The 13,806-nt window shown below is 33.9% G+C and overlaps 2 protein-coding genes across 2 annotated transcripts in view; one reads left to right on the top strand and one right to left on the bottom strand.

Annotated features, from left to right (window-relative positions):
- LOC105145410 (lachesin) overlaps positions 1–12,108 on the top strand; it is a 58,716-nt gene extending 46,608 nt beyond the window's left edge. The window contains exons 4-9 of the mRNA XM_011054913.2: positions 793–1,039; positions 4,710–4,883; positions 7,081–7,209; positions 7,478–7,613; positions 7,868–8,025; positions 9,260–12,108. Coding sequence (XP_011053215.1) covers positions 793–1,039; positions 4,710–4,883; positions 7,081–7,209; positions 7,478–7,613; positions 7,868–8,025; positions 9,260–9,615 — 1,200 coding nt within the window. The 3' untranslated portion in view covers positions 9,616–12,108. The remainder of the gene's footprint in view (positions 1–792; positions 1,040–4,709; positions 4,884–7,080; positions 7,210–7,477; positions 7,614–7,867; positions 8,026–9,259) is intronic.
- ksh (transmembrane protein 167A-like protein ksh) lies at positions 11,923–12,837 on the bottom strand. The gene is made up of 3 exons (XM_011054912.2): positions 12,663–12,837; positions 12,263–12,378; positions 11,923–12,164 (listed from the first exon to the last, which is right to left on the bottom strand). The coding sequence occupies exons 1-3, from the start codon at positions 12,663–12,665 to the stop codon at positions 12,059–12,061; spliced, it is 225 nt and encodes a 74-aa protein (XP_011053214.1). The 5' UTR covers positions 12,666–12,837; the 3' UTR covers positions 11,923–12,058.
- Positions 12,838–13,806: the final 969 nt, after the last annotated feature.

Below are 13,806 nucleotides of genomic sequence, written 5' to 3'. Positions count from 1 at the left end.
TTTATTAGTAAATATGAATTTTCAAAATATTAAAAATGTGTTTAAAATATACATATAAAATATATATATAATAATATTTTGATATTAAAATAGATCTTATTAGAAGAAATGATCATTTACTTGTGATCTTACAATTTTCATATTTTTCTTTCATTTCTAAGGATAATCTTTGAGAAGTTGTAGAATTTAACAATATTCCTTAAGCGGATATTCCCACTGGTGCATCTACTCCACTAACCTTTGGAAAATAAAACAGACGTTCGCGTTCCATTAAAGTCGCGTAAAAATAACATTCCGCAACGGGAGGCTAACTTAAGTGAGGTAACGTCATTCCTCCAATAGTGATCGTCCCTGTTACTTTTTAAAGCAGAAAAATTAGTTATCGCAGAAAATTTATGACGTATCATTCATGTTTATTTCTTTGATAGAGAATTATTATATTATTTGTAATTATACGCTGCTAAAAAAATAGATATACCAAATTGCACATCTGCTATTAAATAACGCAGCAATAACCAAATATTCTATACGTTTATCCCGGTATTCGTGTGATTATGAGAAGATAATTTATGAAAGCATTGCCGAAAATTCCTCAGCATTAATTCTCAATGAAATTTCAATTTACGTAGGAGGTACGGTATTCATTCGGTGATTCAAATCCATAGTCGTTAGAGAGGAGTAATCTTTCCAGTTGATTCTCCTCAGTCTTTCGATTGATAAAAAATTCGCGATCAAAAATCTTTGTCATTTCTTTTAAAGAAAAGTCTCGATATCGTTATCATTGTTCCGCAGGTGGGATGGCTACGTGCTGAAGATCAGACGATTCTATCAATGGGCGATCGTAAGGTCATCCAATCGACTCGATTCTTCGTTACTCTGGAGAACGCCAAGACGAAGAACCAGACACAGTCGCGGGAGGACGAGGAGGCCACTTGGCAGCTGCATATTCGAGGACTAAAGGAGGCCGATCGTGGCTGCTACATGTGCCAACTCAACACCAAGCCTATGTTGAGCCAGCTGGGATGCGTGGACGTCCTAGGTATGCCTAATTGCACGCGTTACGTCGCATTCCGGCCAACCGGCCAGGTTTGCGGCTGTTGGCAGAGACGTCACATACGCACGCACGCACGCATCGCGTTTCGATTAGGCCAGGTCGGCTTTAGGGCCGGAAAATATGCATGCCTCGCCGCTGGAGCGGCGCGTTTGAATAGGCCGTCGCACACACATACCATACACATGGATGTCGCGCAATACGGAGAGATCCCTCGTTACGCGTGTCTACGCAAGATGATGACATGGACACAATGTGTAAACTGTAGTTGTAGTGCTATAATGCTTAGTAACTTATGGCTGGAAGAGATTCCAAGAAACCGACGTTAATCCACTTTAGAAAGTTTTAAAATCTCGGTCTCCAAATATCAAATCCTTTAATTCCATCAAGAAATCCGTTAAATAATTTGGCATGTCTGCAGTGAGTGAGTTAGTTGAACTAACTTAATTTGTAACACGTGTTCCCTTCAGAAAGAGGATGTAATATCGATTCGAGGGAGTTAGTTTACAAGGAACATTATCGGTCATATAAGAAACGCTAACGGCTGCGCTTTAATTTATAGTTTAATTAAACGCGATAACAAAGTTCGAAAGTCTACCTGGAGAGAAAGTCTATCGATGTTCGCTGACTGCGTCGCTGAGCTGATGGATGCTCATACTTTATGGTTCGTACGCAAACGTCGAACTAAATTGTTTCTATCAAATTTACATTATCTTCTTTTACTCCACTACAGCTATGAAAACTACACCTAAGCTCTAAAGCATCCTGTTTGAAGTACAGAATGTAAGTGAACCTCCGCCTTACGGCGATTGATACAGGAAGGTTAAAGTTCTTTATTTACAATTTAGAAGTTTATTTATTTACTTATAGTATCAATCGTAAAGATTGTACAACAGGATTGTTATAAATTCCTCATCCTAAAATTCCATTACTTTTCCCAGACAGAAATGTTATGATTTTCTTTGATTTTTAATAATATTTTAAAATTTTTTTATATTTCCTGATTTGGAAACCGTTAAATATTTCATTGAGAGATTAATTTAACATGTAATATAAATTACTATATTGATATTGCTGACACTGTTTTAATTGTTAAGTTGATAGTATTCCAAAACTGTGTAGATGTGATATATGCACGGAAAAAAATGTTTAGTTGAATTAACTAGAATTCTGATGGAAAACGAACAATCCAGAATTTTGGTTCTATATATAAGTTTAGATTTCTGATTAAATTTACTAAATGTTGGTTATTTCAACTAGAATTTTAATAAATTTAACCAGAAATCTTATAGATCTAACTAAAATTCTGGATCGTTCATTTTCCATCAGAATTTTAGTTAATTCAACCAAACCATTTTTTTCTGTGTGAAAATTTTGCAAAATTTTGCAAAATTCTCTGAGTTTTTCTGACTTCCCTGACAGTTTTTAATTTCCCTGACAATTTTTCTGACTTCCTTAATTTTCAATTTTGATAACCCTGTAAAATCATCCAAAAATTTTCGCTTCAAGTCCAAATAATGACCCGTTGCTGTAGTCGAAAGTTAAGTATATCAGTGTAATACACGCAATTTTAATATTTACTCTGCCCAGTTTATACATCAATAGTAGGATCTTAAATGAAATAACCCCGAATATCTGCTTCAGTTTCAACATAGAGATGCGCACAGCACGCTCGTTGTATTCCGTTATGGCATCGTATTGCATAATTTCACTTTTATACCGCGATAGACCGGCACGCGAATAATATCATCTATTTTGTGCGTGAGAGAGGATGAACCAGGAATGTGTTCTATCACATGCATGCGCGCTTATTCGCTTGGACACCAAAAAGCGGTCTCTCGTTGCAGAATGGAATGAAATTCCTTTAGGTAGAAACATGAGAAAATGTCATCTCTCTTTTTTTCTCTTCACTCGATTCTGTACGCAACGTATGTTATACCTGCGACATACTTGTTCAGCTTTGGATCATTGTAATTGAAACGAATTGAACGGCTCTTCGAATTGGATAGAATTCCATTAGGAGAGCCATTCCCTGAGGAGGGATGTTCCGCCAATATTTCATTTCCGTCGAGTGTGACGGGAATGATTTCAAGATGACTTTTCGGTCGTCTTCACAGCAACGTCTTGGTTAAATCGCGTTAGAACGACGGCAATACCGATTCTTTATAGTCCGCGTACCCGCCAGTCTTCGTCCACGACGTTCTCCTCCGGAAATCGGAAAGAGACGTCAGAGAGACTTATATGAAGATATATTGTTTCGTGTGGCACGCGATTTCGATTCCATTCGTAAATTGTTTCTTAGACAACGACGCGTGACATCGGGTAAAATTACGTCATAATCTTCGGACACGTGTTGAATTTGTGACAGATGAACGTGCGTGTGTGGTATCGGGAAATTCGTTTCATTCTATGAAGGTTTACACGATATAACGATCGGTGTACTTTACATTTCGTACACACACGCACACACACGCACACAGACACGCAATGTAGTTCAGAAAACGTGCTTGTTACTCGACTGTTTTACCATTCTTTTGTAATCGAGCTTTACACTGTTCCCAGCGTCCGATATAATAGCAAAATGAAATGAGTTATGATATAAAATATTAATTTAAGAGTTTCACGATTGTTTTTTCAAGCGCAATTAAAATCTATGTGGAATTAATTTTCCGTATTTTATGGAATGAAATGCCAAATGGTTTATTCCGAAAACGTACCAGTAACAGGAGATTAATTTAACAGAAAATGCGTATAAGGAATTACGTCGGTGAAAATATTCTTGTTCTACAGTCATAAATTTTTTAACATATTCTTCATGGTCCTTGTAATTCACCATGATATATTTGTTGTGTGGATTAGATAGTACATTCGTGAAATAACTCTTTCTTATCATAAGTTGATACTTTTTACGCAGCTTATTTTATCTTATTTTATTGTATATTTTCCTTTAGATTTATTTTAACATATTTGCATAGAAAAGACATTCGTATTCTCGTATCTTTTTCGATACTGAGCTTGAAAAGATAATCATATCACCGTGCGTCATTTTCAAATAAAAGATATAAATATAATGAATAAAAAAGAAGCCAAAGAATTCAGATCAACATATATAATACATAAGATATTTTTCAAATTTTGTTTTAAATTCTGCATACGCGTGTGAACAGTGAATAACGATGAAAATGGAAATTATATAAAATAGTAATTTTGGTAATGGTAATGATGATAATGGTACTCTATTAAATTCATGGGTATCGAATTATGGATATTCAATTTGCGTTATTTTTAATTATTTCTACAGTCGTCATTGTTCTTCTTTGTATTAATTTAACTTAAAACAATGAAGTTAAAAAATAATTTAACTCAAGATTTGTATTAAATCTGACTTAAATTTAGTTTATTATTTAATAAATACATATGTCAATACGGATCCTATTTATTTCGAAAAGCAATTTAACAATAGAAATGGATTAATTTACATTTTGTTACATTAAAGTTAAAAATAACAAAATGTATTATTTAACTGAAGGACTTGGGTTACCATCGCTCCTTTAATATTTAACAGTATAATAATATTTTTGAGTGTAGACGTTTAATACAATTTCAAACGCGTTATTATTTCACCTGACGAAATATTATCCGAGCTCTTTTCTTCCAGTGCCACCTGACATTTTGAGTTCCGGCACCTCGGACGGCGAGGTATCCGTTCTCGAGGGTGAAAACGCCACTTTGTCGTGCAAGGCGTCCGGACGGCCGTCGCCTCGCGTGTTCTGGCGGCGCGAGAAAAGTGATTTCATACTTGTTAGGGGTGTTCACGATCCGTTGACACAAGGTAAGATATTACATCAAGACCCCAAGATTGTTACTTTCGATCTACGTAATCGTCGTCTCTTTATAACAACATCTCGTTACGTGAAACACGCGTTTGTTCCTGGAATGAAGTGTCTCTCCATGAGGAAAACCACAACGTGAATTAATTATTCCCGTCCCTATATTTACGTCATATAATGCCGTTGTGGATTTAATTATGCATCCATTATAATTGAGTTTACACTCAATAGATAATAGAAATTATCTAAAATTTAAAATGAAGAAGAAAAGCTCTAGCTCTTTTTTTTTCCCTTAAGAAAAAGCAATACCTATCTAAATCGAATGTTATGAAGCTTAAAAAATAATGAATAATCTCGTTTTTTATTGAGCTATATAATAAATCGAGATAAAAATTTAGAAAAGATCTCTCCTCTTTAATATTTTCACAAACGTTTTAATACCTTTGCTTTTGTCCATTAGAATAATCTCGGTAATCCGACGTGTCTCAATCAAATAGTCGAGCGTTTTAAGGGGATATGAAGACATCGTAAATTCGCACACGTAGGTGATCTCGATCGAAAGCAATTACGGCGGAACACGTTCCATCGAATAGAGATTAGTTTGTCCGCAATGACTTTCAATATCCTTCGGGCAGGTCGAGTTCCGCTGCATTTCGCAAGATACCCACAGTCCAGGAATTTTGTGCAGTCGCGGTGGATCGCGCGCCGTGAACAGATCGATCGGTTAAAAGAAATACTTGCAATATCATGCGAGTGCCAACGACTCACGTGGAATTAAACGAGTGTGCTTGTACAACTATTGACGTTCGATTGAAATGATTGACGTCGTGCTAGAGAGACAAATTTTAGCAATCAATTGATTTCCAATATAGCTCGATGCATCCAGAAGGGTGTGTAACGTATAATACATACTTTTAGTATTTTTTTTACGATGCTTTTCAATAAAAGATTTTTTAATTCATTGTCATATTTCATTTATCAGTTACAGTTTTCGAAGCTTCATGACATTGTTCGCGATGTATAGATTAACTGCTATGTAAAATGTGTATATAAATTATTTTGATTTATACACAAGATGAATTTAAACAATTGCACCAATTTTTATCTTTTGCATCAATAACATTGATATAATATATAATAAAAAAAACTGTTAATATTATATACATTGCAATTAATAATATTAATAATATCATTAATTATATTAAATCATTGTTGATATAATGAAAATTATTGCATTTTTTTAGATATAATTTGCTTTTGCAAAATGTCCCGTTATTTGATTAACAATCAACGAAAATCTGGAGCGCAATAATTAAATTCCAAAATAAAAAGACGCTATTTCCGTACTCGATAATGCAATCAAACATGCGACAATTATTAATTTAATACAAGTGAATACAGTGCTGTACGAATTCATCAGATCAAATGCTGTCAGATCAAATCAACGCATCTTGTCTATTTTTGATTGATCTTATTAAACTTCTGACACATTTTATCGTGAACACGGAACGACACATTCCACATGTGATTTATGTCGGCCGTTCGTTCGATAATATGATTCATTATCTTTCAGTTATTTGAAAAGCGTCTATACTGCGTGTGTACGCTAATGCAATTCCTCATTGGATAATGGAAATCGTAAACACGTAGTAGAAACATAAATTTTCAAAATTTCGTTATTATTCCTCTCTTTTAATGATAAACGCTACTTCCATAAAATATGATATAACCATGTAACCCGCGATGCTGAAAATTCTTTTAATTAACTAGATTAATTTATCGTTGTCATTTATGAGCTATGATCTCTAATAACACTTCTACTCATTTAATACGACCATCGATCATCGTTTTCATCAATCATACTAAAATACAAGTATTTTAATACAACGGCAATAAATTAAAAAAATTTTACATGTACATCTTTAAAGTTTAATTAAAAAGTGAAATGAGGATTAATTAAATTTTAATTTTAGCAAGTTCACATATCCCTTATGACAGAAACAGTAACACAAAACTATATCAGCAATGGTAATAAATTCTAGCGACAAATTTTGCTACAAATTCATATTCTGCTTATCGTTGCTTGCCTCGAAGGCGTATTTCGCGAATAATTACTCAGGCCACGTTAACACGTCGGCTTATATGGTCGACGAGGGAGCAGCTTTCAACGAGATATTCATACAACGTACGATTTTCTAGTGGACAACCTGTCCGGCGAGAGGCTAGAATTAACCAGGGTAGACAGGAGGCAAATGGGGGCTTATCTTTGCATAGCTAGAAACGAAGTGCCTCCGGCGGTCAGCAAGAGGGTTAATCTAAAAGTAAATTGTAAGTACTTGAAAACGTTTATAGTCAACACCATCAAATCAAGATTGAAATCAACTGATAGTCAGACCAATCCAATTTAATGATTATTCTTGTAACAGAAAATATATTTTAATAGCATTATTATGTTAATGGGAGAGCGAATCGTTGAAAAAACACAACGTAATTTGCATTAGCAAAAAAAAAAGTCAAAAATTAAATGAAACATAAACATGCCAAAATCAGATTTCTCATTTCTATCACATTCTCTTATTTCTTTATACCATTCCAGTTCCTCCTAGCGCTAAAGCACCCAATCAACTGCTCAGTTCTCCCTTGGATACAAACGTGTCGCTAATCTGCTTAATCGAGGCTTATCCCAAGACGATTAACTTGTGGATGCGGAAGGAGCAAGTTATCATGAGCGGGTATGTGCCGAGACAATATTGACAGTTTGGTCTACCAATCCTCGGGCGTAATTCGAGTCCGCTGTTCGACAATCTCTTTGGCGATAAGAGGCAAACCGTTTCCGTATTGCTTTTTGCTAAATCGCTCCTGACCTCGGTCACAGCGATTTCAGATATCGATCATGGTGGCGATTCGGTTATTCTAACGAGACGTCGAATAACGGAATCTATTCTCCCTATCGCAAACCTTAAACGTAAGTGATATGTCAATTCAGAGGCAGATACGAAATCGATGAGCAAGGAGATCCCGACGAGGAATGGAAGACGACGATCGTGTTGAAGATAAGACGTTTGGAGAAAACGGATTTGGGTGAATACACGTGTTCAGCCTCTTCAAGTATGGGAAAAGCTGAGGCGACTCTCAGAGTATACGGTGAGTAATCATATACATAGGTATAAGAATATTGAATATATAATTAAGCTATCGTTTGATAACAATCAGGCAAGATTATTATCCATTATAAATCTATGCTCAATAGAAATTCTTCCATACAAAAAGAGTATTTTTGCAAGTTTGAAAATTTAGTTAGATACAGATCGGGAAATAATTTTGTTGCACTATAAAAATAATTACGTGGGAATTTCAAAATGACGAGCAATGTTGCAAAAAATTTTGACATTCTAGCAACCAATTTAAGCTCTCTGCGTAATTATTTTGTTGGTCCAATAAAATTATTTTCAGATCTGTATCTAACTAAATTTTTACTTCAGCAAAACCGTACTTTTCCATGCAGTATAGGTATGATTGATATCGCATATAGCACTACTTTTGATGACATAATAATATAAAAATAAAATAAATAAAATTTCAAGCATAATTAAAAATAATATTATAATCCACTATTTTTTTCAACTGCAAAAAGAATAATTTAAATGTTTTTAACGACATACATATTCATGAAAAGAACAATTTTGCTGAATTTTTATCTAACAATTTAATGAAATACGAATCTGAAAATAATTTTGTTGGACTATTACAAGTAAAACAATTATGTAGAATGCTCAAGCTGATTGCTAGAATGTCAAAACTTTTTGCAACATTGCTCATCATACTTGAGTTTCCTACATAATTATTTTAATGGTCCAACCAAATTTTCAGACTGCATCTATCTAAATTTTTACTTAACAAAATAATTTTTTTTATGTTGGGATCTTTGATAAACAAAATACGTATAAAGGATCCCATTAATATAAAAAATTGAGTCCCGCAATCATAAAAATAATTTGGTTTTCACATATGTTGTAATTTATAATATGGTGAATAAAAAATGTCATAAATATCTTACACAACATCTTTCACAAGATTCAATAACGGATAATTTTTGAATTATGGCATATCAAAGATGTTCTGTAGAGAGCACAAGTTTTACACTTTCGATTAATCACAACTCAAGAACATCTATTATTTTAGCCATGTGAAAACCAATTCATTTCATGGAAATTCAATTTTTCCATATAATTACAAGATTTTTTTATTATTGCCGCCAACAATATAGCTAAAAAAATAAAACTAAAGAGATGATTCTAAAAAAAAATAAAAAGGGCGAAAGCCCGAAAAGCGAAGTGTCTGGTGTTACCCTGTCCATGATTCATGTGGATATTTTCAGAGATCGAGCGCGCAACCGTGCCCAATCGCATCACCTCGACCAATTCGAAGCGATTGAACCGAGGCAAGTCAAAGTCCGGGCAAGGGACGATGGTCAATCGGGTTTTCCATCAGCAGGTGAGCACGCCGGCGATGCAGAAGAGCACCGCGCGATTAATTCACAACAACAGATACGCGACCTCGTCGACCACCGCGGATCCGCGCGCTCCCTTAATCAAGGACCAGGGTAATGCCTTCAAGCATAACAACCGCAACGATAACCATCAGAATCTCAAGGATCGCAGCGACGCGTCCACGATCATCGCCAGCAAGCGGGTTTTGCCGCTCTGTCTCGTATTGTTCTCGATAGTGCGATAAGACGTAAGGTGATGAGAACTAAGAGAACGACGATTACGACGATAGCTATCCCTACGCAAAAGGAATTACTCAGTCAGCGTGAAATTGTGTTCATCGATCCGACGAGTAGCGAGGCCAAGCGAAAGAAACTCACGAGAGTCTCGTAAACGAAAAATGCGAGGGGGAATTCTCACACAACGACGACGAGGGGTTGATGGAAGAACTAACTGTTCCGTTTAATTAGCCAGATCAACATTCTTAATAGCACGAGAAGAAATCGAAAGAGAAGCGAACAACCAACACTTGGTGGACGCTTTTACAGGGTAAGATCGTAGAGAAGCGAGTACTTGGACACGTGACAGGGTGAAAATAGGGGAGGTGGGAGTTTGATCCGTTAATGCGAGCGAATGTTGCCCGAGATAACCGCTGCGGATTTTTACGGAAAGACGCTTACGAATGTATTTTTTATGATCCTTTTATCCGTTGCTAACGTGCGAAAAGTTCGGGGATGAAACGTGCTCTTTGGTTGGATTAAATATATAATATTATCACTATTATCCGGATAATTTTAACTCTCGGACACTCACTGCAGTTTATTTCAAGCTATACTAAAATTATTTATCTTTTATTATAAAATAAACTTGCACTAATTGTATTATATCTACAAATGTTTTTGTTTGTTAAATATTATTAAAATAAAAATAAATATGAAAATAAATATGATGGAAATAAATGATGATGACGAATAAATAAATATATAAAATAATATAAAATAATAAAAATTAATAAATCAACTAAAATTGATTACTGAATGAGAAAAATACAAAATAGAAGAGGCGAACTAAGTCCAAGAGTTGAAAACACGAGGAAGAAATTTTTGTTATTCAAGGAGCGAGCAAACTATTCTTCTTTTTTTATAAAATTAATAGGTAACTTGGAGTAATTTTATAATGTTAGCATCAAAAGCCTTACATATGCAGGGTGTCTATCTGAAATGAGTTGTCATTGTCGTTGATGATGGGTAGAACGCGCAGAATTAATCGCTTACATACAAAATGCAATCTTGACGTATATATTATATCTCATAACAACAGTGACAACTCACATCAGTTAAAATGAACATCCGTTACGTTGCCATTGTAATACGTCTTCATCAATGAATCACACGAATTTGCCGAACAATTGTGCGATCGTACCCAAATGCAGACAAATAATTAGCATACTAATTTAGTAATTTGTATGTAAGAGATAAGATGATAATATCTTTGTTTATTGTGATGTAAGAAAGCGAAATGATATTATACTTGGCATCATAGCGAGCATTTTCACGTCATATCCAAAATAAGATCCATATCTGTAGCACATATAATAGCATACCAAACACTTTAGAGAAATATTTTATATATATATATATATATATATATATATATATATATATATATATATATACATATAGATCACTTCGGTTATTTTATGTATTTTTTTAAATTACTTGTAGACACACAAATACTGTACCTTATATGTCGGTAATGAAGCAAAACCACGTTATAGGTATATAGCATAAGTGGTGAAACGCGAGGAATGACCGATATATCGCTTTTTAAATAAAACGCGTAAAATTAAACTAGGCTTTATCAGTTTTTTTTTATAAGATATGCTCGGTTATCATCTCAGAATTGCAAATGTGCATTTTAGTGATGATATATGTATATGATAGCATAAATGTATGTATATGTTGTGTATAAAAATACGAGAAGTTAACAGCAAATGATCTTATAATAATTTTTAGTAATATTACAAAGATCATTTAGTTGATGTTCCTCGCAAAACTATGAACCATATCTTGCTCTGTAATTAAAACAATTATGTAAAGCGATATTAGTAATGTTCAATTTGGAGAATATTAAGGTTGACAGAAAAGATAAAATAAGTCAACGATCTTAAACAATTCTATAATGTCCATCAATATGGAGTACAAGTCTTAGTTACATCGCGTGGTTTACTGTCATGGAGAAGGTAGCATATCCCGCACAGAGCAAAAATGTGTTAAATGTACCTATCTAATGAACCCTGTATATCACAGAATGCTCAATATAATAACTTTACAATAACTATATTAACAGAATGTTGTTGTTTATAGGACGGAAAAATATATTATGAGAATACAATGAGAAAATGTGCTCAAATTGGATGATATGGCTTTGAGGAGGAAAAAATGTGTTGACAAATAAGAAAAAAAACTATCATGCATTTAGCAGTGATGTTCGTTTTGACTTTAAGTCTAGCTTGAACGAGTGTATTTTTTATGTATTATTGAAACGACAAATATAGCTGTTTGTCGACAAACAGATATCAAAACTGCTTTTTATTTTCTCACATCTCGGACCTTAGATACATAAATATATACTAGGTTATAATTTTGGAATACACAAATGCATTGGTCAGAATGACCCATGTAAGAATGTTACGACCAAAATAAAATACTAAAGGCCATACAAACGCAACAAAAAGCCACATATGGACTCTTTCTTTCCCCAATCCTAGCACATTTCCAAAAAGTACCCTGAAAACTAAAATTAAGAATTTATTAAATATACACAGAATATGTTATGTGTATTATATACATGAGTATATATTTTAGTGATATTCAATAAAAATGTTTACATACCCAACCTTTCCTAGCCGCTTGTCAAACAAATTCGGTGCCAGTGATCTAATGTACGTACAGGTGCATATTAGCAATAATATTACAGTCAGTAGGCTCTGAAAATTAAATATGGCAGACTGCCAAAAAATAATACATTAGTATGTCTAAAAAAATATTTATCTCTGAATTGTAAAGTTTATAATGTTACTAATGAGTTTTGCAATAATTGCTTATCTATTAAATTAATAGTAACGGAATCTCAATCGCTATATTCTTAACATGGATTTTTTTTATAACAAATTTTGTAATTCGGATATTTAGTTTCACTAAACCTGAGAAATTATCAAACGTCAATGACATTATAGGTTATACGATCCATTTCAAATATCAGTCACGATCTCAAAATATCAATTGTAATTACCATAATGTTGGAATGAGCTCGACTCAAGAAACTGTAAATGAATCAAGTCTGAGAAACTACAAATAATTGAGTTAAAAATTCTTCAGTAAACCAAGCACCATTCAACATCACTTTCGTGTACGGCGCACAATGGCGCGCAATTCGACACTCCACGCGCATCAAGAAGTCTGGGAGTGAAGTAGCGTATTTTGAAATGAAGTGAAAATTATAAAAGTGAGCAAATTCTTTAGATATTGACCAATTAAGTTATAAGTATTTGCTAGTAAATTTGTTCATTTTTGTAATTTCTACCTTAAATGAGGAGCATAGACTCTTGTATAATGTATAAAACATATGTATGTAAAACATAAGAAACTCAACCAATCAGACTTCTTTATTTCATGGAAAGGAAGGAAATAAAGGTCTTTGATTGGTTCATTTTCTTATGCATATTTTGTGTTATGCATTATACAAGAGCCTGTGCTCCCCGTCTTATTTCGAGATACACAATCGACCCCTTGTTTACGTTGTTTGCACTTTTTGTACACATTATTTCACTTTCTCTCTCTTTAACACCAAAATGTACCTATAATTATCTATATTTTGTATAAAAATTTTACGGGAGTTCAAGCAACACAACAGACATTAGATAAAAGTCCGATAAAAATTTCCAATTTGGACGTTTTGAATCATAATTCTTAGGGCGAATTTACACTTTGACAGAAAAGTAGCAGCCAATCAGAATTAAAGGTAAATTTTCACGAGCTGTTCAAACCGGCTGTTTTAGCAACAAAAACAAATCATTCGTCAATTTTGACCACATGATCTTTTTTATTGCTGAAACAGCCGGTTTGAGCGACTCATGAAAATTTACACTGCTATTTTTCTGCTTTCTTTTTTTCAAAGATGTAAATGTGCCTTTATACTTAATATAGGCCTAGTTTCCACTGAGGGTTTAAATCGGAATGTAAGAACCAATTACAGTCGAGCATTCCCCTGTCGTTCGAGATTTCGGACAGAAAAAGAATTTAAAAAATCACATTTGAATAATTTGATCACATAATCAATGCGATTGATCAATTCTTTCTTCATCCGAGATCTTGGACAGATTTCTAGCATTGTGGACACAAGCCCTTATAAATATAGAACTCTAGTTTATTACAGT

Source organism: Acromyrmex echinatior, chromosome 6 (assembly GCF_024713525.1).
Source record: "Acromyrmex echinatior isolate Ae372 chromosome 6, ASM2471352v2, whole genome shotgun sequence".
Classification (NCBI taxonomy): Eukaryota; Metazoa; Arthropoda; class Insecta; order Hymenoptera; family Formicidae; genus Acromyrmex; species Acromyrmex echinatior.
This window is presented reverse-complemented; position numbering and strand designations above follow the sequence as displayed.

Coding starts and splice junctions, on each gene's coding strand:
- ksh (XM_011054912.2), bottom strand. Junction 12,165..12,262: donor AAGCGGCTAGGAAAGGTTGG/GTATGTAAACAT, acceptor TCTTAATTTTAG/TTTTCAGGGTACTTTTTGGA.